At 39.0% G+C, this 26,948-nt stretch overlaps 2 protein-coding genes across 2 annotated transcripts in view; both read left to right on the forward strand.

Annotated features, from left to right (window-relative positions):
- Positions 1–2,953: 2,953 nt before the first annotated feature.
- Positions 2,954–6,818, forward strand: LOC128106477 (fatty acid-binding protein, intestinal). The gene is made up of 4 exons (XM_052731987.1): positions 2,954–3,111; positions 4,347–4,519; positions 6,283–6,390; positions 6,768–6,818. Exons 1-4 carry the CDS (start codon positions 3,045–3,047, stop codon positions 6,816–6,818), a joined length of 399 nt encoding a protein of 132 aa, XP_052587947.1. The 5' UTR covers positions 2,954–3,044.
- Positions 6,819–13,620: 6,802 nt separating this feature from the next.
- Positions 13,621–26,948, forward strand: part of LOC128106534 (fatty acid-binding protein, intestinal-like) — a 41,206-nt gene continuing 27,878 nt past the window's right edge. Inside the window, exon 1 of the mRNA XM_052732092.1 lies at positions 13,621–13,805. The gene's annotated coding sequence lies outside the window, so the exon portion shown is untranslated. The remainder of the gene's footprint in view (positions 13,806–26,948) is intronic.

Consider the following 26,948-nt stretch of genomic DNA (forward strand, 5'->3'; position numbering starts at 1 on the left):
AAAATAACAATCTAGAAATGTTCTTTCCCATTATTTGATGACGGAAAGGGGATTTCTGTGAGCTTCTGAAGGTCGATCCTCCGACATCCTCTCCCCTTGTTGCTGACATCTCTGAATATCATGATAATAATATTCACTCCTTATCATGCATCTACTGTTTGTCCTTTGGACTATACTGTGACCTTTTTTCCCAGATGAAGGAGGGATATCTGACTCACCCTTGGCAGTTCAGAGCAGGCTCAGTAGAGCAGTCAGACCTTGGAGAACACAGTACACTTTGAAACACCTTGCAGTACACACTGAGGAATGGAGAACGGCTGTACAAGCAGCTGATGGAAACTGTGCTAAAGAATGTGCTTTCTGCTTTCCTTTGGAGACATGGTGTGAGTCAGCAGGAGCTTTTGCTAGTTGCCACTTCTTCCAGACCACTCACTCAGGGGGATGAGGACTGCAGAGCCAAGGGAGGGAGGCTGAATTCCACAGTATCCACAGCACCAGCAGCCGCATTCCCACACTTCCCCAAACCCTGAGAGGCTAAGTCTTAGGGTTCCATAAGAACAGGAAGTGAATGGGCTAGGTTCATACTAAGTTAGTCGACTCAGTATTGCCAACAGGAAAAGTCTGTAAGCCAAAGGTCGTGCTGCCCACAGGTCTTGCATAATTTTCATCTTCTAGATGGAATCTAGTAAGTGGTAAGAGTTGTATGAAGGGAAAACTAGAGAGGAACTATAATGTTGTAAAATTGAGTGGGCATTAAACATTTAGTGATGCTACAATCCAGAGAAAATGCGTTTTCCAAGCTGATAAATGGAAGATCAAGTTTCATATGCCATCTGTTAGCAGCGTGTGTGAACACAAGCAGGATTCTCTTACAACCAAGCCATTTGCTCCTTCTTAGTAGTTGAAAGTGGCCCCAGACAGAGCATGGAGTCCTAGTGTGGAAACACTATTAGGTGACCAATGGTTAGAAACCACTCTAGTGTCTTCCTTCCAGACCTCTTTCTTGAGCTATGTGCTATTTCAGTGGCCTTGAGATCAGAGTGGAAATATACATGGCCAGACCACACATTGTCCTTATCTGGCAAATCTAAGGCTCACTGGCACAAGGAGTGACCTGTACAGACACTAAATAACAAAATCACTTTCTAATAAGCACCAAAAATGTGAATTTTCTTCACAAAATAGTAAAGTGGATCAAGGCCTGGGGTGCTCCTGCTGTAATGGTATTGGTGTGAAACTTCCCTTCTCAGACAATGAGGACAGAAACTAAGGTTTAAGTACTTGATGTCTACTAGTTGTTCAGGTTGGTGCTTTTACACAATGCTTTAAAAAAATGCCCTACTTATAAGGCACTGCTGTCTTTCTTTATATGTGAGGGAACTGAGGCTCAGGTAGGTTGAACAATCTGAGATCATGTATGGTAGTGGGTGTTATGGAATACTAAACTTGTTGGTTCATTTCTAAAACACATGCTTCTTTTTAAATATACCATATTTCTATTCCCTTGGCCAGAGATTGGCCTTACTTTTGTAATAAACATTGGATCTATTACTATAAGCTTTAAAAACAGATTTATTTTTTTAAAAACATATTTTAAAATTATGTGCATATATGTGTCTGTGTGAAGGTTTGTGATGGGAAGGACTATCATCAAAATATACTGTATGAAAAATTGAAATAATAGAGAAATCAGTTGGAGGGCGAGGAGTGTTTGATGAGGAGTAGAATGCTTGTCTAGCACATAGTGGTCCTTGGTTAGTCCCCAGTAGAGCAGGAGAAAAAGGAAAAATAAGGTTAAAAACTCAGTTGAGAGGACTGGTAAACTGTCAATGAACCATAGCTCACTGATCACTGAGCATGCACTTAAAGAGCTGGACCTGCAGCAGGCACCTGTAATCTCAGTACTAAAAAGAGGGGCTCAGGAGAATCCGTGGGACTTGCTGGCTGTGCAGTATAGTTAATCAATAGCCTTCAGGTTCATTGAGAGCCCTGACAAATAACAAAACAAAAATTAAAAACAAACCAAAAAAAAAAAAAAAACCCAAACCCAACCCCTATAGAGAGCTGTAGAAGACATGAGTAAGGTGCTCACAGAATCTAGAGGAGGGTATCAGATGCCCCAGAGCTGGTGGTACAGGCAGTTGAGAGTCAGCCTACATGGGTGCTAGGAATCGAACTGAATCCTCTGTCAGAGCAGTATGTGGTTTTTTTACTTGTTTGTTTTTTTTGCTGTTGATTGTTTGTTTGTTTGGGACATAGTCTCATTACACAGTCCCCGCAGTGCGGGAACTCACTGTAGATCAGGCTGCCCTCAAACTTTAGAGATCCATCTGTCTCTGCCTCCCGAGTGTTGAGATTACAGGGGTGTGCCATCACACCCATTTACAGCATGTGCTTAGAACCACTGAGCAATCTCCAACCTGTGGCTTCTTAAAAACATTTTAATTTATCCTTTGAAAATTTCATACTTTTATACAATTTGATCATAACATTCCACCATCGTCTCCTTCCAACTCCCTTAATGGCCCCTATCCCATCACCCTCCAAACTTCATGTCCTCCTTGGCTGTTGTTATAGTAACTGTTGCCCATGTCCCCACGAATGTTGTCTACCTATTGGAGCATGGAGAACCTACTATCAAGTCCCCAAAGGACAGTGACTCTCCCTCCCTCAACAGCCACCACCATCCAGAGGCTTCTAAATTCCTAGATCTCTGTAAGTGTATTGCCTGAGATGCTGATGTGTAGCCTTTAGCACCTAGGTCAATAATTTGACATTGCAACAAGACTACATGATGTCATTTATAAAGTTTATGAAGGAGAATTGGGCAATCAACTTTTCAAAAAGAATCACAGAAGTAGATTCAAAGAAAGCACATAAAGAGAAGCCAAAGGGACATGGCATGTATAGTAGTCAGGCAATCTCTTGAACTTTAAACTTCCACATCACAGTATGAATTGGTTCGAAGATAAGAAGTAGAATAAATTCTCTCTTGTGGACAGGGCCGAATCTCTGTTTTTCCAGAGGCACACACAGCTGAGATCATGGCATTTGACGGCAGTTGGAAAGTAGACCGGAATGAGAACTATGATAAGTTCATGGAGAAAATGGGTAAGGACTGGATTTTACCTGGGCGGTTCATGTTTGCTTTCTTCTCTCTGTGTGTTCGGGAATGACTGGTGATGTGCAAGGCTCCAGGTGTGATTGTACAGAGTCTGGAAATCCATGTCCATGCACGTTTCCTGCTTTAGGAAGACATCTTGTCCCTAGGGCAAGTGTTAGAGTCCCTGTGTTTTCTTCCCTTGCCTGTTAATTACACCTATGTAACTGAAAACTGACATGTTTGTGTTCATTAGAAGAAAGACAATTGTAGTGAGCTATGATAATTTCCAGAGTTTAAAATAACGCTGGATTATAAGGGGTAAAAGAACAAGGAACTTGTAACAAAGTAAGAAAATAATTTTATCAAAACCCAGCTTGAATAAATTCTATGTAATTCTCTTCTCTGACTTGCCTAACTTTAGAAACAGCTACAGAAAGCCGTGTTTCCTTTGTGGAGGTGTACTTTGACTATATTATAAATGTGTACTAATGTTCTGGCAACCTACACTACAAAATTGGGCAAAAATTATGTGTCATTTCCCAAAGCAAAACCTGCATAAATTATAGCTTATACTTTAGGGGTTCTGAATTTAAGTTTATGAAATTTGTACATTCATACTATAATGAACTTAGTCATAAAACCTCTAATTTTTCTGGCTTGGGACCAATCAGAAATGCCACAAAAATGAATACAACTATAAAGCAAGCAAAGCATGATGCTATATGCCTGTGATCTTAACACTTTGAGAGGGAAATGGCTAACGTGAGCTATGCAGCAGGTTTGGAGCCTGCCTGGGTTTTATGCCAAGAACCAGCTTCAAATGACAACAACAAAATAAATAAATTCACTTGGAAAGCAAAGTAGTGTTGAAAATTAATAAATATCCCGAACTGAACTTGTGTTCCTTTAATAAATGAATACACCTCTTAATGCTTCATTTGACATTGCTGCAATTTGACTGAAGCAAAAGTTTGTTAAAATGACCCAGGACTGAGGTGCTACAGTTTGTTGCTTCATTTACATTTTTTTTAGTGTAGAAAAGCTGCTTGAACCATTTCTCTGCATCTGCCAGAGCTTCCCCTTTTTCTAAAGGCATCTCAGTGTTGCTGTGCACACACGACACTATTTGCTCTTTCTTCTCCACCCACAAAATAAAGACGAGCAAACCAAAGCAGAGCTAGGAAAGGGAAACACTTTCTGTGGCATTTTCATTTCATGTTCCTCCCAATCTCTCCTCTTGCAGGCGTTAATGTGGTGAAAAGGAAGCTTGCAGCTCATGACAATTTGAAATTGACCATCACACAAGAAGGAAATAAATTCACAGTCAAAGAATCAAGCACCTTTCGCAGCATTGACATTGTGTTTGAACTTGGTGTCAACTTTACCTATAGTCTAGCAGATGGAACGGAACTCAATGTAAGACATTTTTATAAACAATGCATTCTTCATTTTTTTTTCACCAATATAAAGTACTCTATCTCATGTAATGGTTCAGCTAATGCAAATTCATTCATTTATTGAAGCGGCCAACAAAATCTGTTCATATTTTATATCGCACATATTGATAAATGTTTAAGTATAATATTTTATTTTGATATACATCTGTGAAAAAAGCTATACTGAGAAATAAGGTTTAGAATAATCCTCTTAGATGGACTGAGTATAGGGATAGTCACAAGATGTCTTACTTAGGGTTTCAATTGCTCTGAACAGACACCATGACCACAGCAATTTTTATAATGTAAAATATTTAAGTGGGTGGCTTACAGTTTCAGAGGTTTAGCCCATTATCATCATGGTGAGACATAGTGGCATGCAGGCAAATGTGGATGCTGGAGAAGGAGCTGGGAGTTAATACACCTTGATCTATAGGCAACAGGACACGAACTGTGTCACTGGGCATAGCTTGAGCATAGGAAACCTCAAAGCCCACTCCAACAGTGAAATACTTCCTCCAACAAAGCCACACCTACTACAACAAAGTCATACCTCCTAATGGTGCCACTCCCTATGGGGGCCACTTTCTTTCAAACCACCACACAAGGAAATGTAAAGTTCTGCATTTTCAACTCTTCCTGCTGGGAGAACACAAGTTATAGTTTTTAAGATATTCAAACACAGTAACTGTTTATAAATATACTTGAACAATAAACTGAAAAGCTGGAAATGTAGTTGAATCAGGATACTGTGGCAGGCATAAAACCCTGGGTTGTGTTTCCAATGCTGCATAAAAACTGGACATGGTCACACCTTCCTGTAATCTCAGGACTTGGGAACTGGAGTCAGGAGGATCATAAAGTCAAGCTTTTCCTCACACACAGAGTAAGTTTGAGGCCGGTGTGGGCTACATGAGATCTCATCTCAAATAAACATTGATTAAAAAATTAATGATTGGGTGAGTAGCCAAATGTGAAAGTTTAATGCATTATAGGTAAATTAAGAATGTCCTTTTCAATGGACAAGATAAAAAAAATTTTAGGGACTCACTCTATCCAATTAATTTTTCAAAAGTGTTTTTAGCCTCAGAGTATATTTGTAGTGAAGTGTGTGTGTGTGTGTGTGTGTGTGTGTGTGTGTGTGTGTGTGTGTGTGTGTGCCCATGCCCACATGCACATGGAGAGGTCAGAGGAGGGCATCAAGTGCCCTGCTCCACTGCTGTACATCTTACTCCCTTGAAACAGGGTATCTCACTGAACCTGGAGGTAGGCTGGTGGCCACAAAGCCCCCATGAGCCTCTGGTCTCTACAGCATCAGTGTCACGGGCATATGTGAGCACACCTGGCTTTTCACATGGATTCTGGGGACTTGAATTCAGGTCCTCAGACTTGTGTTGTAAGTTCTCTCAGCAGCCCTGCAATGACAGTTTAACTGCTGAGTATTTTCTCACTAATGTTATCACTACTCCTCTGCAGTAGAATTCAGCCTATAGCAATTGTCAGTGGAGTGGTGCCTAGTAGTTCCCAGGACAGCCTTGACTCCCACAGCTCATGTCCAATCCTCTTTCTGACTTTTGAGGAATTGCTCTGTCATTTCACAGTCTCTGTAGATGTAAAATGGAGGAAATGTATTACTTCATAGAGTGCATAGTGTCACTGAGTGAAGATGTGGGTCTGTAAAACTGGAAATGGTGTTAGAGACATGCAAGACCATAAAAATGCTGCCTTATTATTGTGATGCAGGGGACCTGGAGCCTTGAGGGAGATAAACTCATTGGAAAATTCAAACGCGTAGATAATGGAAAGGAGCTGATTGCTGTCCGAGAAATTTCTGGTAATGAACTAATTCAGGTAAGTTGTAAGAAAGATTTCTAACTACATTCCAAAGACAAAAATGATTATGAACAAGAATTTTGTCACTTCTGAGTTACACCTTTAGTAAATAAAATGTTACTTCTCTCTTGTAAATATTTATTTATATATATATATACAGCACACATATATATGAGACATCTATTTATTGAGGAGAGTTTGCATATATATATACATCAATTCTTATTTTATAACAAAAAACATAAATGCCTTTTAATGATTCTATCCTATATCTTCCTAAAATGCTTCTATCAAATATAAGAAAATGCTAGGACAGGCTCTAACATTATTATTTTTCTTAATTTGGGATATTAACTTAATTGACACGTTCTTTTATGTTTGTAAACATCTTTCAGACCTACACATATGAAGGAGTCGAAGCCAAGCGGATCTTTAAGAAGGAATAGGAAAGCTTCTTGGAGCCTAGAGCAACACTGAAGAGCTACACTGTTGTTAGACTTCTCTCTCCATTATGTCAACGCCAGGAAGATTCATCCTTTCATGAGCACTGATAGATTTCCAGTCTTCTAAAGGCCAGAGAAGCTAATTAGGACTTCATTTGTTTTATGTTTCTTAAGATATACATTAACTGGAGTTTTCAAGAAAATAAATATTGTTCTCACATTGCTTTGTAAGTAGTGTTTCCTTAAAAAACAAAACAAAACAAAAAAGCTGTTGGCATAGCATTGATGACTGTTTATTCAATATTATATTTGTGTGTATACTGAGTTATGATTTTTCTGAGCATATTTGAATTGATGCATCACACATAAAACATCTTGAGTGGTCCCTCTATATAGCTGGTCCTTAAAGGGAAACCCACAGGGACAGCTGACCGGAACTCATGGGAGCTCACAGACTCTAGATTAGGAAGCCTGCGTGGGACAGACCTAGGTACTTCAGCATGTGGGTAGCAGTTGTATAGTTTGGTCTGTTGTGGGGCCCCTAGAAGTGGGACCAAGATCTGTCCCTGGCACATGAGCTTGCTTTTTGGAACCTATTCCCTATTGCGGGATGCCTTGCTCAGCCTTGATGGGTTGAGGGGAGCTTGGGTCCTGCCTCAACTTGATATGCCATGCTTTGTTGACTCACATGGGAGGCCTTACCCTTTCTGAGGAATGGATGGGGGGAGGAGATAGGAAGGAGGTGGGGGGAGAATACAGGAGGAGAGGAGGGAGGGGAAACTGTGGTTGGTATGTAAAATAAATAAAAAAATTAAAAAATGTATATAATAGACTAGTGTATCCTTTTTTTCTACAGAAAATGGACCAAAATGTAGATTGAAACTTTCCTCTGAGTGGATGAAAAATCTCTTATGTTCTCTGTCCTTGAGCCTGTGTGTGAGTGAGCCTTGCTCTGGCTGATAAGATCTCTTAGTTCCAGCCCAGTCTTAGGTTTACTAGAGCAAACTTGAGAAAGCCAACTCATCTCTTTGGAATGTACTTCAGGTATCTTTAAAATGATTAGACTGGATTTCTAAACTCCTTTCACAATAATAATAATAATAATAATAATAATATATAATATATATTATATGTATATATATAATAGCATTCAAACAACAGTCAGTAACTCTCCCTTTCTTAAACAACCATTTGAGAATATGCCAAGGGGGAGAGAGTGTTGGGGTGGGTTTTTTTTGTTGTTGTTGTTTTGTTTTGTTTTTCGAGACAGGGTTTCTCCGTGTAGTTTTGGTGCCTGTCCTGGATCTTGTTCTGTAGACCAGGCTGGCCTCGAACTCAGAGAGATCTGCCTGGCTCTGCCTCCCGAGTGCTGGGATTAAAGGCGTGTGCCACCACCACCCTGCGAGAGTGTTAGGATGTTAGAGAACATGGAGTGGGAGAGAGAAATATCACCTACATTGTTAAATATGGCTGCCTTCATGGGCTCACAACCCATTTTGACTTAGAAAGGCCTTATGTTTGTTTCAATGTCTTGATGTTACTGTCTTAAGATTCTCAATATCAAGGAGCCCTTGTATTTTCTTTTTCTTCCTTCCTTTTGTTTTTATTTTGTGTGTGTGTGTACATATTTATGTATGAACATGTTCATGTATGGTAGTACTTGTACATGTGTGTGTTCGGGTGTGTATGGAGACCAGAAGTTCTCATTGGATATCTTTTTCTATTGTTCTTCACCACATTTTGGGGAACAGGATTTCTAACTGAACCTGAAGCTCATCCATCAGTGACTGGCAGGCCAGAAAATCTGGGGACCCTCCTGTATCTACTGCCCTCTCAGCATTGGGGTTACAGAGATGCACCTCTATGCCTAGATTTTATGTGAGTGCTAAGGATCATAACTCAGGTACCTACATTGTGCAGCAAGTGATTTACCCCCTGAGCCCTCTCAGATCTCAGCTCCTTTTGTATTTATACAGATCCTGCAAAATACTTACGTAGTCCTATTCCTAGGAGCTGACTGTTCTTTTAAGTACAGGAGGCATGGAGCACATCAGGAGTCATGGTAAGGAATCATTCCAGAGGGTGTCTCAGTTCACCTGTCCTCACTGAGGATTCCATTAGAGTACAGGGTTATAGAAGGCCCCCTGGTATAGAATCCAGATTCCCAAGAATCAAAGAGGGAATGTAAAATTTCAATCTGGAAGTCAGTGTTTAGGACTGTGAGAAGGTGAAGATTAGTTGAAATTAGAAGGAAGAGGCCTGAGTTCTCCTGAGTCTCAAGTCCAGTTTCAAGGCCATATCCTCAAGTCTCCTTTCCAAACAATTCTGTCTCTCTCTCTCACACACACACACACACAGACACACACATACACACTCATACACATACTCAACCATAGAAACACACACACACGTAGTTCATTTTGTGTTGGCCAACTACTCCTGGACATGAGGTCTTCCTTGGTGTGTGTTTGATATGAGCAGTTAGACTCCAGTGGAGAAAGCTGATTTCCCTTTGCCAGTGGGTATAAATTATCCTCTTGGTTATGGGTGGGACCCCATGTCCCCTTCTCCTCTCAGTGCTGGGACCCCTCTGACTTCAACCTATGAAGGTCTTATGCATGCCATAGTCTGTGAGTTCAGATGTACTTCAGTCCCACTGAATCTAGAAGTTTTTCACCTCTTTGATTTTGTTTGATTCACCACCACCACCCAGGTGTGGACTGAAAATTCTTTTTTTTTCTTTTATTAGATCTTTGAAATTTTTGTACAATTAATTTTGACCATAACAACCCCTACCCAACTTCTCCCAGATCCAACCCCTCTTTCCTACCTACTCAACTTTGTGTCCTCTTAAAAACAAAAGTAAAAAGAATACAGATTCCCTATCCATATATTCTTGGTGTGTGGCCTTTCACTGGAGCATGGTTGACCTACTTACTAGTGGCAACATTCTTAAAGAAAACTGACTTACCTCCTTCCAGTAACTATCAATTGCAAATAGCTCATTGGGAATGGCTGGGACTTCCTGTTCACTTCCCTTTCCAAACACTAGGATTTGTTTTGACCGACCACATAAGATAAAATATTTTATTTATTTGTTTGTTTACTTATTTATTATTCTCAACCACAATTTCCCATCCTTCCTCTCGTCCAGTCTCTCCCCACCTCACCTCCTCTTTCCTCCATATCCATACCCCCTCCATCTCCTCTTAGAAAAGAGCAGGCCTCTTTTCAACCAAACATGGCATTGCATGCTACAATAAGACCATCGTATCAAGACTGCATGAGGAAACCCAGTAGGAGGAAAAGGGTCCCATAAGCAGATAAAAGAGTCAGAGACTGTCCCTGCTCCCACTGTTACCCACAGGAACACCAAGCTACTCAGCCATAACACATATGCAGAGGACCTAGATCAGACCCCTATAGGCTCCCTGATCTCTGCGAACCCCATGAGATCAGTTGAATCTGCGGGCCATGTTCTCATGGTGTCCCCAATGCCTCTGGTTCCTTGGATCCTTCCCCCCACCTCCTCCTCAGGACTCCTCGAGCTCTGCCTAATATTTGGCTGCGGGACTCTTGCATCTGCTCCCATCAATTGCTGAAGGAAGTCTTTCTGGTCTCTTTGATGAAGATTCTGCTAGGCTCTGGTCCCAGAACATTCTGCAGGCAGGACAAACTGTAGGTCAAAGGTTTTGTTCCTGGGTTGGTGTCCCAATCCCTCCACCTGGGGCCACCTGGTTATAGAAGATGTTCAGTCTCCATGTCCCCCACTAGGAATCTGTGTTAGGGTTAATCTCATAGATTCCATTGTACTAGGTTTCCACCTCAGCCCTGAAATGCCCCCAATTCCAGTCATTTCTCTCAGTATTTTCTCCCTCCCTCCCTGCCTACTTGACCCCTTCTTTTCCCATTCATACCCACCTCGAGTCCACCCACAAAAATCTATTCTATTTCCCTTCCCAGGGAGATCCTTGCATCTGCTCTTAAGCTCTCCTTGTTACTTTGCCTCTCTGGGTCTATGGACTGCAGCATGATTATCTTTTACTTTACAGCTAATATCCACTCATAAGTGGGTACATATCACATTTGTCTTTATAGGTTTTGGTTACCTCATTCAGGATGATGTTTTTCAAGTTCCATCCATTTGCCTGCAAATTTCATGATCTCATTCTTCTCATTTTTTACAGCTGAGTAAGACTCCATTGTTAAATGCTCCACATTTTCTTTATCTGTTCTTTGGTTGAGGGGCATCTAGGTTGTTTCTAGTTTCTGGCTATTATGTGTAAAGCTGCTATGAACATAGTTGAGCAAATGTCCTTCTGAGAGAATGAAACATCCTTTGGGTATATGCCCTGGAGTGGTATAGCTAGGTCTTGAGTTAGATTGATTTCCAATTTTCTGAGAAAACCCATATTGATTTCCAAAGTGGCTGGACAAGTTTGCATTCCACCAGCAATGAAAGAGTGTTCTCCTTGCTCCACATCCTCTCCTGCATGAACTGTCACTTGTGTTTTTGACCTTAGCCATTCTGACAGATGTAAGATGGAATCTCAAAATCATTTTAATTAGCATTTCCCTGATGGGCCAAGGATGTTAAACATTTCTTTAAGTATTTCTCAGCCATATTGATTTCCTCTGTTGAGAATCTCTGTTCAGATCTGTAGCCCATTTTTAATTATTTAGTTTGTTGATGTCTAGTTTCTTGAGTTCTTTATATATTTTGGATATTAGACCTCTGTCAGATTTGAAGTTGGTGAAAATCTTTTCCCATTCTGTAAGCTGGCATTTTTGTTTTATTGACTGTGTCCTTTGCCATACAGAAGCTTTTCAGTTTCATGAGGTCCCTGTGTTATTGATGTTCTATTCAGGAAGTTGTCTCCTGTGCCAATGCATTCAAGGCTATCCCTGACTTTCTCTTCTATCAAGTTTAGTGTATCTGGTTTTATGTTGAGGTCTTTTATCCACATGGACTTGAGTTTTGCTCAGGGTGATAGATATGGATCTATTTGCATTCTCCTACATACAGACATCTGGTTAGACCAGCACCATTTGTTGAAGATGCTTTTTTACATTGTATATTTCTGACTTCTTTATCAAAAATCAGATGTCCATAGGTGTGTAGATTAACCTCTAAGTCTTTGATTCAGTTACATTGATCAATATGTCTATTTTTATGCCAATATCATCCATATTTTTATTATTATTCCTCTGTAGTCCAGCTTAAAATCAGGTATGGTTATACCCCCAAAAGTTCTTTTCTTGCTTAGGATTGTTTTACCTATCCTGGGTTTGTTGTTTTTCCCTATGAAGTTGAGTATTGCTCTTTCCAGGTCTGTAAAGAATTGGGCTAGAATTTTGATAGGGATTGCATTGACTCTGTACATTTCCTTTGGTAGGACGGCCATTTTTAATATGTCAATCCTACCAGGCGATGAGCATAGGAGGTCATTACACCTTCTGATATCTTCCCTGATTTCTTTCTTCAAAGAAAAATTTTTTATCTTACAGGTCTTTCACTTGCTTGGTTAGAGTCACCCCAAGATATTTTATATTATTTATGGCTATTGTGAAGGGTGTTGTTTCCCTGATTTCTTTCTTAACCCATTTGCCATTTGTATTATAGGAGGTGTAAGTAATCATTACAGCTCAGATGGAAAGGTATCCTGGCAGCTGGGAGCCAAGGAATACCACGAAGTCACACTGCACAACAAACCTCACACAAGAGATTTATTGGGAGGGAGAAAACCAGGAGAGCGGCTGTCAGCAGCTGTACAGCCTAGTCTCAGATCAGTATATGACTACCGGTCCAACGGGTTTACTCAGGCACCCATAGAAATGACTCTCACTCGGCAAGGGCCGGTAGTCCATGGGACAGTGAAGGAATTTCCAGAATTCCTGCAGCTTGCAGGCTCTTTTCTCTCTCATTATACTTTGTCAGTCACACATGCAACAGCTGTAATTTTGTCTGGAAATTCTGTTCCTTTTCAAATATTTTCCCTAAGCATCAGCAGGGGTTAATGCTTCTTAAATCTCTTATCCTGAATTACTAACCACAACTCCCAACCCCAGGAACTGTTCTGACTCAATGGAGATAGTTAGATACATATGAGAAAACAACACTGGGAACATTAACCGTGTTTCACAGTTCAGGACAGGAGAGCAGGGCATGCATTCACAGAAGGAAGAAAGCCTCAGGAATACACATGGTGCCAACTGTTGCGAGTAAGTTCCCTGGACACCAAGCATAGAATCATTTGTAGGATCTGGTATGCTCCAAGAGAAAAAAATACAATGCAAAATGTGGGATGGATAGATCCATCTGTACCATACATAGGAATATTGGTAGAAGAAGTATGGTGTAGTGAGATGGGAAAAGAGTGCTTTATCAAGGTCTGCCTTTTACAGAGAGATTGAGACATGGGACCCTCCTGTAGAAAAGGGAACTGTATAAAAATATATCTTGCAGACATGAAAGAATTGTCTGGGTTTGAATATTGTTGTCCTTAAAGCATTTCACCTGTGCCTATTACTCTTTAACTTGGTAACCATGAGTAGCTGCCAGCTGACATAAGTTCTGTGAGAGCAGGATGTGTCTGGCTGGATATTTAGTTAAACCTGCAAAAATGCTGAACTCTATGTCTAGAATAACTCTATGTCTAGGTTATGCAGGGGGTGGGAAAGTGTATTTGAGGAAGCATAAAGGGGAACAATGGGGACTTTCATAATGATGACAATGTATCCCTTAAATTGTAATGCATTTCTTAAAGTCAAAACCAGAAGCTAATAATAAAGCTGTTCATGTAACCCTGGTAGGAAAAACTCTGTTTAGGTATAAATAAAGACAGCCTGAGCTATTCGGAGACACTGGAGTGCAACCCACTTGGTGGTCAGTTTTCCTTGAGGCTGATGCCCCTTCCCCATCTCAGGATCTGAAACCAAGCCGGGGCTGGACCCTGGCAGAGCGGTGCCACGAACAGGAACCTCAAGTCGGTATGTATCGGGACTGAAGGGTAGATAGGATCCTGTCTAAGGGTGCTGCAGACTGTCCAGGAGAGCCCTTGGTTTAGGGAGGGACAGGTAGTCAAAGAAGTGAGTGCCCTATTTCAACAGAAATGGGGCAGTGTGGTTCAAAGGAACCTGCTCTTTATACATATATTATTAAGCGTATGGTTAAAGCGAAAGGTTTAAAAGTTTCTACTAGTCAAGTCAGAGTTTTTACAGTATATTCAGAAAGTTTGTCCTTGGTTTCCTATGGAGGGGACACTCTTGTTGTTATCTTATTTAGTATCTAAAAAAGAGGCAGCGAAGTATCATAACCCTGACTGGCACGCCCTGTAGAACCTGACTATAAGTCACCCCACACGAGCCCCTGAAAAACATAAAAAGGGGGACTGGGATTGGCTGCCGCTGTGCTGTGCATCAGGCCCACTAGCAGGGTGATTCACTGGGGAAAGAAAAGAAAGAGTTAACTTATGAAATGCTTATGGGTGTGGGAAAATGGCTTGGGATGGCCCCTTGGCTGAAATTAACAAAGGAAGCCTCGCTGACAGAGTCTACGGTGCAATGCCAGGCCCCTGACACAAAACTGGAAATCCCGAAAGGCGATCCCCACCCTGCTCTAATTCCAGCACTTGGGACAGTTTTACTTCATCTCTCCGCGGTCTCCTCCCCTTCCTGCTCTGAGCGCTTGTCTGTCCCTCCTACTGGATGGGTGTCACTAGGGAGCTCCTTGCTTTATTTACTTACACTATGAAAGTCATACTGGTATGCCAGGAAGCTTTCTCTCAACCTACTGGGCTTCCGTCATGTGGAAAGAAATGCCTTTCCTCTGTGATTTGGGACATTTCTCTCTGACTGGGCTCTCGGTTCCTTTGGAGACATCTGAGATTGACATTCTTGTTAGGAGGACACTTGCATCCTCTGCTTCTTCGTAACTATTCCCAGCTCTTTCCCGGAACTCCTTCACTTCCCCCGAAGAGCTGTCTGCCTTCTCCAATTCTCATATAACCCTAAAAAACCTTTCCTTTGTCATTTCTTCTTGCTTTCTGGAGAGACAGCCTTGGTAAGTTTGGAATGAGTTTTCCCCTTTCCACCCACGGGGTGGCTACTTTGATGTCTTTGCTGAGCCCATTTTCCTTCATGGTGCACTATAAAGGATCAGTAAAGTTGCCAGTCTCTCTATGGACTATCTCTATGATTAAAAGTTTTATTCTGATACAAAAGAGCTTCAATTCAAAATAATTATTTTTAAAGACTAACCCTAACAGAGATGGAACATAAAGTCTTAGTCTTACAGAAGCTATTAATTTATTGTAAGTTGTTAAGGATGATTTAAAATACCTAATAAATGATCAAATTCTTTAATATGTTCAAAATCATGCTTATAGTCTTAGTAAAGGCTAATGTAATTAATTATAAAAATAAGCCTTACTTAACCCTCTATATAAGTTTTCAAAGTTAAGCCTAAAACAAGTAGTTAAAAATAAACAAAGTCTGTTAAAATATATGCTCCAGAGATCTACAAAATAGGACATTTAAAATGTTTAAGTTCCCAATAATAGACAAAACTGCCCCAGGCCTCACTTGTTGCCAGAGCTTTGCTCAAACTGTGGACACTTTTGCATCAATCAGCATACTTTACCTGGTTAAGTTGAGGTCAGTCCTCCACAGAAAAAAAAAAAATCTCAGACCTGGTTCTAACAACTGAAGGCCAGTGCTGCCCTGTACAACAACTAAATATTAAATGTTGTCTTGCGTGACAGCCAAAAACCTACAACCACTGCCCCTAATGAAGCCATAGAGGTCACCAGAGCCTGGGGTAACCTGTCTAGGTCGTGGGTGTCTGTCAGTTTAATTGATACACAGACCATTTAGATCGTATTTCCAGTTATAATTTGTCCTTTTCAGATCTCTGAGGATATTCACTGACTGTAGCTTTAAGAGCAACAAGCACCCAGTTCCTTTTGAAAGACTTTAGCTGCCTTCTCAATTCTGTTCTTATTTAAAAATCAGGCCACAGGCCTCACTTCCCTAAAGCTACTACTAGGTCTAAAAACAGTTTCCTTTGCTACCAGATTCCAAAAAGAGATAAATAAAACAAAAAAGTTTCAAAGTAACTTTTTATCATTCTTTTATTTCAAGTAATATGCTTTACAATAAGTGCTTTAATAATTAACCACCTATGTCTCATGGTAAACAAGTGGATTTAAAAAAAGGGTGAAAATCTTATACAAGGTCCAAAGATATAAACACAAGCTATAAGGATCTGAAAAAAATTGTCTTAAGGTTAAAAAAATATAGCTTATGGAGTATAGCATGAATCCCAATTGGTCTTAATAAAAACTCAGAGCCAGATATTGGGGTAAAGGCTGAAAGATCAGAGAGACAAAGAAAGAAGCCCACAGCCACCTCTCACCTCACCAACTCCTCAGCTGGAAGGACTGAGCTCCTTTCTCCTCCTGCCTTATCTTCCTTTTCTCCACCTCCCAGGCATATCACTTTCTGTCTCAGCCTCCCTAGTGCTGGCGTTAAAGGCATGTGTGCCTCCCAAGTACAGGGAGCAAAGGCATGAGATCCCACGTGCTTTGATTAAAGGTGTGTGCCATCACTGCCTGGCCTCTATGGCTCACTAGTGACTGGCTTTGCCCTCTGACCTTCAGGCAAACTTATTTGTTAGATCATACACAAAATATCACCACATTTCCCCTTTTTTGTCTAAAATTAAAAAAGAAGGTTATAAATAATATAAGAAAAACTATATACAGTAAATACAATAACTATATACAATATTCACAGTCAAGAATTACATTAACAATGTCCAGTCTGTTAATATTTGACAAAGTCAGAGAAAACACTCCATATCTATCCTATCTTGGAGTCCAAAAGGTTACATCTAATTCACTTTCTATTCTAACTTGCATTACCAAAATTATCTTTTAATGACTCTCAACCTTATGTACTTTACACCTCTTTAGTGAATTTCTTTTCTGAATCTGGTAAGAAAAACTATAACTACAACTATAAAGTATTAAACTCCATCAGAGACCTGAGAAGGAAATAATATTACCTGAGTAAGCAGGAAGTGCAAGCAAGCAACCTCCAAAAAATATGACAAATGACAGAAACAGCTTACTGCCTGGACAGTCACCCAAGATTCCTCTGTAACATTGGGGCATCCATCTTTGGCCTACAGGCCTAGCATATATGACAGACTTATCTGTGAAACAGGATTTTCTGAAGGACTATTTTACCTTATATTGGCAAAGTTTAGCAGTCCTTTGTTTTGTGTCCTGTTTGTCCATTTTGGACAGCATTCTGTCAACAGTCAAGGCAAGGGCACTTTCTTACCCAGTGGCTAACTGTTGCCACACAAAAAAGTAAACTTCATGTGGATGCCCATCATCTTCTCTGAAGTAGATTGGTGCTGCCAGGGGCAGACATGTCTCATTGTCATAAAAAAAAAGAACCTATGTTATTAAAACATCTTAAATGCCATATCCTGTAGATCTCTGAAGTGTTTAATGACCACCTGTCTACCTAAAATATATCTGTTTGACCTTAAAAACATACCTAATATGACAAGTTTAATTGTAATAGGTGACTAACTGCTAACTTGCATTTCTTTATCATCCTAAACAGTTTGAATAACTTTCAGGGATTAGCAATTTACATTACATTAAGTGAGATTTATAGGTACAATACCTTGAACAAGCTTAGAAATGTATGTATAGCATATTCTAATAAAAATAATTTCAATTTTGTATCAATATACAAAGATCCATATCAATGTAAAGTATTTAAAACTATTAGTTGCTTTTTTGGTTTAAAAGTAGATTCAATAATTTATCCTTATCCTATCGTATCTATATTCCCCCTTTTTTCTTTCCAAAACAAGGACCCTGAATCTAAACTCCATTTTCAGCTTTTTTTCCTGACCATTACCAATACCAACTTGTAACCAACACCCCTAAAAAATGATAAATATCCATAGCCCATTGAACAACCAAAAACCACCCAACCCACCTCTTGGGAATATGGGCATTGTGTTCTTAAGTTTACTTCCTGCTGTCTGGGAGCAATGGCATTTTTAGGGGATCCTGAAAAGAAAAATCCAGGTTAATTGTCAAGTCCTGGGAGAGGTAGTTGTATCATTTGTTGTCCAGTTTCTGTGTAATAGGAAAGTTCAGGGCTTGTCTCAAGTCCTGGCTAGAGCAGTCTGTGAGGTTGGATCATCTCAGCTAGCCACCTTGAAATTATCCTGAGCAGTTTGTAGTCCAAAGCCCATCTTTGGGTGTTGTTTGTCAGCTTAGTGGCATTATCATAGTGCAGGTGAAATCATCTTTGTGGGACCCCATCATCCTTTTGGAGACTTCAAAGGTTGCTGTTAGGCATGGTCATGGTTCATTGCAGAACTTAAACATTTTAAATATCATATGCAGCAGATCTCAAAGAGTTTAAAGGATCAATGTTTATTATGTACATTCAGAGTACAAAAACTTAATTCTTAGTTACCAGATAAAGACTCAAACCTGAAATCATGTACATGAAGCTAGATGAAGCCCTTTTCTAGAATTAATTAGTACTCTATATGACCATTAATATCATGACAAAAAGTTTAAAATATATGTATAGATATTAATTTTAGAAGTTTTGGGATAATATTTATACTTTAAGAAAAGCACTGAAGAGTTAAGATTAAAACCAAAGGATTATGAGATTAGCGGCAATAAAATAGTTCCTAATTTTTTGTTTTTCTTCTGTTCCATATCAGGTGGCTCTTCTGACATGAGACAGAGATTTTGGATTTTACTTTAACAGCATGCTTGGGTTTAGAGAAGGAGAGAGCCACACTACAACTCCAAAGCCAGCTTTAATTTTCAATTGAACTGAGACTACAAAAAGACCATTTGCATTATGTGTCTAGAGAAGACAGCAGAAGCAAACATGTAGGAAGATTTATGAAATTTTATCCTGTTGAAAATGTGATATTTCTGTAGGCCAATTTACTCTTTTTCTCAACACTGATTTTGGGAAGGTTCCCTTATGGCAAGTTATATCTGATCAAATGAAAAGCATTTATTAGTCATATAAGATAGTTTAAAATGAATGGTCATGCTGGTTGATGAACTATAGCCTCTTCAAATCAAGAGGTCTCTGTTGTTCAAATCAAACCTTTATCAATTTTGATGGTATCCATAGCTTTTCTTCTCCTGAGGAAACAAAAGCAAAACCTCTTGCCCAACGTAACACATATCCTGGTTTCCTGAGGTCAGCACATCCTTAAAGTATATAGGTTGATTTAATTCTGTAGTTCTTTTCTATTATCCAATGTCTCTCTGCAGCTGTTGTTCCTTTCTCATTAGCATTGAGAAAATTCAAAGTTAATAGAGCATTATGAAATCTATTTCTCAGGGGTCTTCATTACCCCTTCCTGTTTATTTAGCACATCCTTTAAAGTTTGATTTGATCTTTTTATGACTGCTTGCCCTGTAGGATTGTGTGATATACCTGTAATATGCTTTATATTGTAATAAGCAAAAAACTGTTTCATTTTACTAGAGACATATGCTGGAGCATTGTCAGCCTTAATTTGTACAGGTATACCTATGATAGCCATAACTTCTAGCAAATGTGTGATTACAGAATCAACCTTTTCAGAACTCAGCAGTTCCCCATTGAAATCCTGAATGGGTATCAATGGTGTAGTGTACATATTTTAATTTTCCAAATTCTACAAAATGAAACACATCCATCTGCCAGATTTCATTCCTTTGAGTACCCTTTGGCCTACTTCCTGCAGGTAGTGGAATTTGGTTGTATAAAGAACAAGTAGGACATTTCCTTATAATTTCCTTGGCTTATTGCCAAGTAATAGAAAAATCCTTTTCCAAACCCTTACAATTGGCATGATGCTTTTTATGAAATTCTGAGGCATGCAGCACATTTCCTATCAATAGTTGATTAATTTCATAATTACATTGTGCTAGAGGGCCTGGCAGACCCATATGGGATTAGATGTGTGTTATGTATAAGGGATGATTCCTATTCCTGATTATTTCTTGTAACTAAATAAGTAACAAATTTAATTCTGACTCACCAGGAATAAATTGAGCAGTTTCAATGTGTAAAATATTTTTTTCTGCATACTGAGAGTCAGTAACTATGTTAAGAGGTTCCAAAAAAATCCATTAATACCATCAGAATAGCATATAATTCTGACTTTAGGACATAATCATAAGGGCTTTGTATCACTTTAATTAAATTTTCTGATTTGTAACCTGCTTTCCTGATTTGTTTGCATCAGTATAAAATGTAGGGGCTCCAAATATTGATGTTTCCCATACAATGCAAGGAAGGATCCAGTTAGTTCTCTTTATAAATTGAATTCTCTTGCTTTGGGGATATTTGTTGTTAACCTTTCCCAAAAAATTACTGCAAGCTCTTTGCCAAGGTTCACTTTCTTCCCATAATTTGTCAATTTCATCATCAGTAAAAGGTATTACAATTTGTGCTGGGTCTTTTCCTGCTAGTTGATCAAGTCTCAATTTTCCTTTTAGAATCAACTCAGAGACCTTTTCCACATAAGTTTTTAATTTTTTACTCTGTTTTAATGTATTAAATGTATTAATGTATTAAAAATCCATTCTAAGATAACATCTTTCTGCATAAATATTCCTATAGGAGAATGTGTAGAGGGTAAAATAATCAGAATACAATCAAGCTCTGGATCCAAATGATTCACATGTGCATCCTGTAATTTCTTTTCCACCAAAGCCAGTTCTCTCACAGATTCAGCTGATAAATCTTTTGGACTATTTATGTCCTTGTAACCATCTAAGGTTTTGAACAAAATAATCAGTTCTTGATTTTCTACTCCAATAGTGGGCCATAGATAGGAAATATCTCCTAGCAATCGTTGAAAGTCATTAAGAATCTGCAATCATTCTCACCTAATTTGCACCTTTTGGGGTCTAATTTTTTGTGGAACTATTTTATATCCTAAATAACTAATAGAATCTCCTCTTTGTATTTTTATAGGAGCAATTTGCAATCCCCAATGAGGCAAATTTTTCTTTACTTATTCCAATATTCTTTCTAAAGTATCTACATTTGAATTGGCCAGTAAGATGTCTTCCATGTAATAGTAAATTATAGGTTGAGGAAATTACTTATGGATCATTTCTAATGTCTGTCATACAAAATATTGGCACAAGGTGAGGCTATTTAACATTCCCTGTGGGAATGTTATCCCTTCCACTGATATCTCTTAACAGGCTGAGAATTATTATAAGTAGGCACCATGAAGGCAATTTTTTCTCTGTCTTTTTTTTTGTAAAGGTATAGTGAAGAAACAGCTTTTTAAATTGATAACTATAAGTGGTCATCCTTTAGGTAACAGAGAAGGGAAAGAAATTCCAGATTGTAGAGAGCCCATTGGCTAAATCACCTTATTAACAGCTCTTAGGTCTGTTATCATTTTCCATTTTCCAGATTTCTTTTTAATAACAAATACAGGAGAATTACAAGGGCTGGTTGATTCTTCAATATGCTGAGCATTTAAGTACTCCTGTACCAGCTGTTCCAAAGCCTGCCATTGCTCTGATGTCAAAGGCCATTGCTGAACCCATACACATTTGCCTGTTAACCATTTTAGAGGTAGGGCTGTTGGTGCCTTTGAAAGATCAGCAGCTGTTGTGCCTTGTTCTTATACAACCTGAATGGTTGGTGACTGTTCTTTATAATACCATTTAATATTTTTCCCAGAAACATATGTTAGTTTATAGTTTGTTTCTGAGATCAGAGGAATGTTAATCTGGGTATTCCATTGCTGCAACAAATCATGTCTCCATAAATTCATTGCAATTTTAGTCACATATGGCTTTAATTTTTCTCTCTGTCCTTCTGGCTCTATACATTTGACCTATCAAATGCTTTGTTTTACCCTGAGATAACATTCCAATCCCTGAAAGCTGAACATTTTCCTCCTGGAGAGGCCAATTTGGTGCCAAGATTCTGGTGCAATTATTGTTACATCCACACCTGTGTCTACAAGACCTTCAATGACAATGTCATTTATTTGTAATTTTAGTTTTGGTCTTTGTTTATTTATAGAAGTTTGCCAAAATATTTGCTTTATGACTTCTCTTGAATTTTTTCTCTCTTCTGTAGCTGTTCTATCATCCACAGCAGTATGGTTTCTTACAATACACTTTAGGTTCTTTAATTGATCTGAGAAGAAGTTTCCTCCATGATGACAGGAAATGACTAAACTGAATTTGACATGGGGGCCTGCAAGAGGTCCCCCAAGGAATTTCCTAATGGCAAAGGGTTATCTTGTTTGTCCCTTGTTGATTTACATTCATTGGTCCAATGTCTCCCTTTGCCTCACCTCCTGCATAGTCCAGAAGGGAGGGGCATTCTTCTGGGATTATTCTTAGCAAAAATATTGTCTGTAGGAACACCCTGCTTACAGTCCCTTTTTAGGTGATCTTGTTTATTGCAATTGAAACAATTGACATTTCAATTTTTCTTCAAACCTCTGGAAATCACCTCTCCTATTTAAGTATCATCATGGTTATGAGATTCAATATTGATTGTATTTTGGATCCATTCCTCCAAGGATGCTGATCTTGCCTTTAATGACCTAATTACCCTTTTGCATTGTGCATTAGCATTTTCAAAAGCCAGAGATTCAATTATTATATATCTAGCTTCTAAATTCGTTATCATTCTATTTACTGCTGAAGTCAATCTTTGTAAGAATCAGTGAAGGTTTCTCTTGGGCCCTGTATAACTCTAGTAAATGACTCAGTTTTCTTTCTTACTTCTTCAATTCTGTCCCAACCATTCAAGGCTGCTGCGTGGCATAAAGTCAGGGTGTGGTCATCATACAGAGATTGCCTTTCTACATTAACATAATCTCCCTCTCCAAGAAGTTGGTCTTGGGAGATTTCTATATCTCTAGCCATACTTCATTGTTAAATGGTCTTAGCTTCATCTTTTCACTAGATACTCCATTGTAATTGAGGGCCAGCCTCCAAGACTGTTGTAACCAAATCTCTCCAGTCTTGTGTGATAATTCTATTACAAGTTGACCATGAGTTTAACATCTGCTTCACAAAAGGTGAATGCATGCCATATGGGACTATCACTTCCTTGAATCTCCTCAAATCTAACATTTGTACAGGAGTCCATTCAGCTCTTACACAGTCTGAGAGATACATATCATTTGGTAATTCCTATAAGGTTACTGGATAAATTAATGTTAGTTGTTTAAAAGCCTTAGGGTGTTTCTCTGTAACCTTATAATGCAATGTTGAAATTGGTCCTCCTTTAAATTCCTCTATCTGGGTCTGAATAGCTCTATGATCTGTTGTAACAAGTTTTTTTTTCTTTTTCTTTTTTTAACAAACTTTGATCTTGGCACTCATATTAACTAACTTTTTAATGATAAAACAAAAATGATCAAACAAATAATACTTATAATTGACATTACATAAATTCCATCTACATTAATTATCCTCTCACTTAATTGCTTCATTTTCAAACTGTCTAGCATATTATCAAACAGAGACCTAACTCCCTCCATTGTAATAATGTTTCCCATTTTTAATGTGGGAAAAACTCTCTTTCTGTCTTTTATAAAAAAATTAACTCCTCCTTTAAGAAATCCCAATTGACTCACCAAATTTGCTGACAATGATTCAGGTGATGGTGAAGTGAGGCAGCTACCTAGTGTGGCAGTGGCCTGAGGAGGGGTCCAGGAAAAGCTACAACCCACTGGGAGAGAGAAGAAGCCAAAGAGCCAGCTGTCTGCACAGTATGAAAGCAGCTCACTCCTGTAGCTTTTGGAGCCCAAAAGCCTGTGGAGTCTGCTGCTATAACAGAAAAAAAATCCCAGACTCCCTCAGAGGGCTTGGTGAAGAAAAGGAAAATCTAGCCATAAGGGTAGTAACTCTGGCCGCATATAGCTCTGGCCTGAGCTGGTGGCTGGAAAGCCACAGGCAAGCAACTTTTTCGTGAATTCATGTCCCACAAGTTGGATGCCAGATGTAGCATGAATTAGGATTAGGATCCATGCTACAATGGAGGTCTAAGGACATGAAGATTTGAGTGATGAGGGCCTGAAAAGATGTTTTGAAGTATGTGGATATAATTTGTGAGGGTATATAAAGATGGCTTAAGGTATATAAAAATGTTTCTGATATCTTTTCCTCACTATGCTATTATTATATTAAAACGTCCAAGGTTCCAAGTTCTAACATTAATCAATAAAGTTCTGATAATCTATTAATCTAATTCTGGTAAACACTATTATTATCATAGACACAAGCTCAAGATTTTAAACTTCCCTTTGGTTATTTTTTAAATACAGTGTGAAAAAATGCTTCTAATTATACTAAAACATTTATCTAATCTATATACACCCAGTCTTCTAGAAAAAAATGTCAATGCTTTTAACTAAAATTATTTTTAGGTTCACAAACTTTTACTCTGACTCAAAGGCATGAGTCTACTGCCTTTTCTACAATGTAAATTTCAGTATAGACTGCAAACAATGATAATGCTAACGTATCTAAACCTTTTGGCTCTTAAAACAAAAGGGGGTTCTTATAAGTTTCAGTAGATTGACTGGGATCCACCTCTTACAGGTCAAAACAGACTCCAGATAAGTATTGCCAATCAACAAACCTGTTTTACCACTTGCCTATTCCTAAGGGGATGGGACCTCTTCCCCTTTCCTTGATTTTGAGACACCCCTCCCCCAGCTTCCAGGACCATGGCCCTTGAAGTTTCAAATGTATACCTAATAAAAAATCTGGCCCCACAAAGTCCTTAACTTTGTTCCCTACCCTTAATATACATCTGTTCAAGGAGATTTCCAATTAAAGACTAAAGACTGCTCCAACTGCTGCCTGCATGTCCCTACCCCCAGATGGTCTTACAGAACCTGGACAGTGAATGAAGCAGCTTGCACTCCCCAGACTTAGTCAACATTCCAGGCTTTGGGGTCCCCAGTGATGCCCCACTGTCAACAGGAAGTAGTCATGGATGATTACATCACCCCTTGTCACTCATTCAACAAAATGGCTGAGATGTTAAGCTCCAAACCTGGGACATATGATTGAGGATCTTGCCATTGGTCAAGGCAGTGAAGTCCCTCCTCCCTCTCTGACTTTGGCTCTGAATGCTCTGCTTTCTGGGCAGGTACTGCTATCTTTATTACCAATATGTGCTGCCCAGGAACAGTTTTGGACTTGTATCCCAGAGCACCCACTGTTTCTCCCTGTGACTTGGGATTTTGAGGAAGTGAGAGCGGTGGTTAATGTTTCTAGGCTGGTGGGGGGAGATAGAGATGCTTTTTTTTTTTTCCATTATAACATTTCTGGTCTTCTAAACTATACAGGACATGCAGATGCCTTGCCTATCTGCTTATTAGCTGAGAGAGTGAACCTGGATGTGCTTCCCTCTCTTATGGGACATTGGTGGCTGCCTCCCCTAGAGGAACTAAAGATAGTAAAAGGGAACTTTGGTTTTTATCTTTTGTCTCAGGGGCTGATGGAACCCTTCCCACTCAATTGGCTACTACTAAAGGGAGACCTCCCCAAGGGGTTCCTGATTGCTTACCCCAGCGTAATTACAATCACTTATGGGAGTCTGTTAGTCCTGTTATGTTGGTTTCCTTGTGTTTTTTCTGATACAGATGATATTGATTTGCCTAAGGATGTCCAAGATAAAATTTATGACTCGTCTGTTTCTAGTCCAGCTCATCATTATACACAAAATACCAATAAACAAGGATTTCCTCAGTGGAACAAACAATTTTTAATAGTAGGACAATCTGTATTGGTTTTCACCTGGATGGGTTTTCCCTATGTTTTTGGCCAAATATTCACCTCATTTCGTTCTTCAAAGACATTTATTCAAGTTATTTATAGCCACCAATTATACTTGTATTAAAGGGCCTCTACAATCCTCCACAATCATAAGTGGCCTTCAGGACTGTGTTACTGCTCCTTTTGCTGGGCTGACAGGTGGAGATTTTGAGTCTTTGCATATTGTAAAATCATATTCTACTTATGATATTTCCTGTATTAATTGTGCTATTACTAACTGTATTGACAATACTTTTACCATAGGTAATTTCCTGATTATTACACAACCTCTTTTTGTTTTGCTGCTTGTAAACTTATCTTTGTCTTGGTTTGATGATCCTGGTTTTTATGCCTTAGAGACTGTTTTCCATGCTTTCTCATCCAAAGTAATTTGTTGCAGCTTTGATTTGGGACATTACTGCCCTGATATCTACTGTGGCTTCTGTGGCAGCCTCTACCACTGCTCTGGTAAAACAAGTACATAAAGCTGATCATGTTAATAATTTATCAACAATGTTTCCCTGGCGCTTGTGACACAGGAGAGTATACGTAAAGGACTAGTGGATGTGTTAATGTTTTAAAAGAGGCTATGTTATAGATGGGCCCTCAAAGTCAAAATATAAAGGTCAGAGTCACTGTCTCTTGTCATGCAGCATATAGATGGATTTGTGTTATTCCTTTGCCACATAATGGCACTGATTTTACTTGGAAGCAGATTCAGGCAAATATTAAGGGAATTTGGAATAGTTATGACTTGGATATTAATATTCATGATTTACGTCATCAGATTTCTACGATCTCACATGCTCACTTACAATGTTTTCTCCAGAAGGGATTGTTGCCTCCTTCTTTTCTATCCAGTCTTATGTTCCTGCTGAGGATTTTAGGTCTTTTATTGTTAATCTGGGCATTACAGTAGGATTATTTTTGATCCTTGTTATTCTTTTTTCCAGTCATCATCAAACATTTAAGTTCTGCCTTGCATGCTGTGACCCATGACATCCGATTCATTATTTAAAAAAATTAAAAAGTGTAGATGTTGGGGGCCATGTAGCCTAGTCCCAGATCAGCATATGACTACCTGTCCAACAGGTTTACTTGGGGCAAGGCACCTGTGGAAACAGACTCTCACTTGGCAAGGACCAGTAGTCCATGGGACAGTGAAGGAATTTTCAGAATTTGTGCAGCTTGCAGGCTCTTTTTTCTCTCATTATACTTTGTCAGTCATACATGTAACAACTGTAATTTTCTCTGAAAA

The sequence above is a fragment of the Peromyscus californicus genome, unplaced genomic scaffold (genome assembly GCF_007827085.1).
Source record: "Peromyscus californicus insignis strain IS unplaced genomic scaffold, ASM782708v3 Scaffold_9__1_contigs__length_137607984, whole genome shotgun sequence".
NCBI lineage: Eukaryota > Metazoa > Chordata > Mammalia > Rodentia > Cricetidae > Peromyscus > Peromyscus californicus.

Bases quoted from the DNA above. Each gene is read 5' to 3' on its own strand.
- LOC128106477 (XM_052731987.1), top strand. From the start codon at position 3,045: ATGGCATTTGACGGCAGTTGGAAAGTAGACCGGAATGAGAACTATGAT. The intron at 3,112-4,346 runs GTAAGGACTGGA...CTCCTCTTGCAG, and splicing joins TAAGTTCATGGAGAAAATGG to GCGTTAATGTGGTGAAAAGG. The intron at 6,391-6,767 runs GTAAGTTGTAAG...AACATCTTTCAG, and splicing joins CTGGTAATGAACTAATTCAG to ACCTACACATATGAAGGAGT.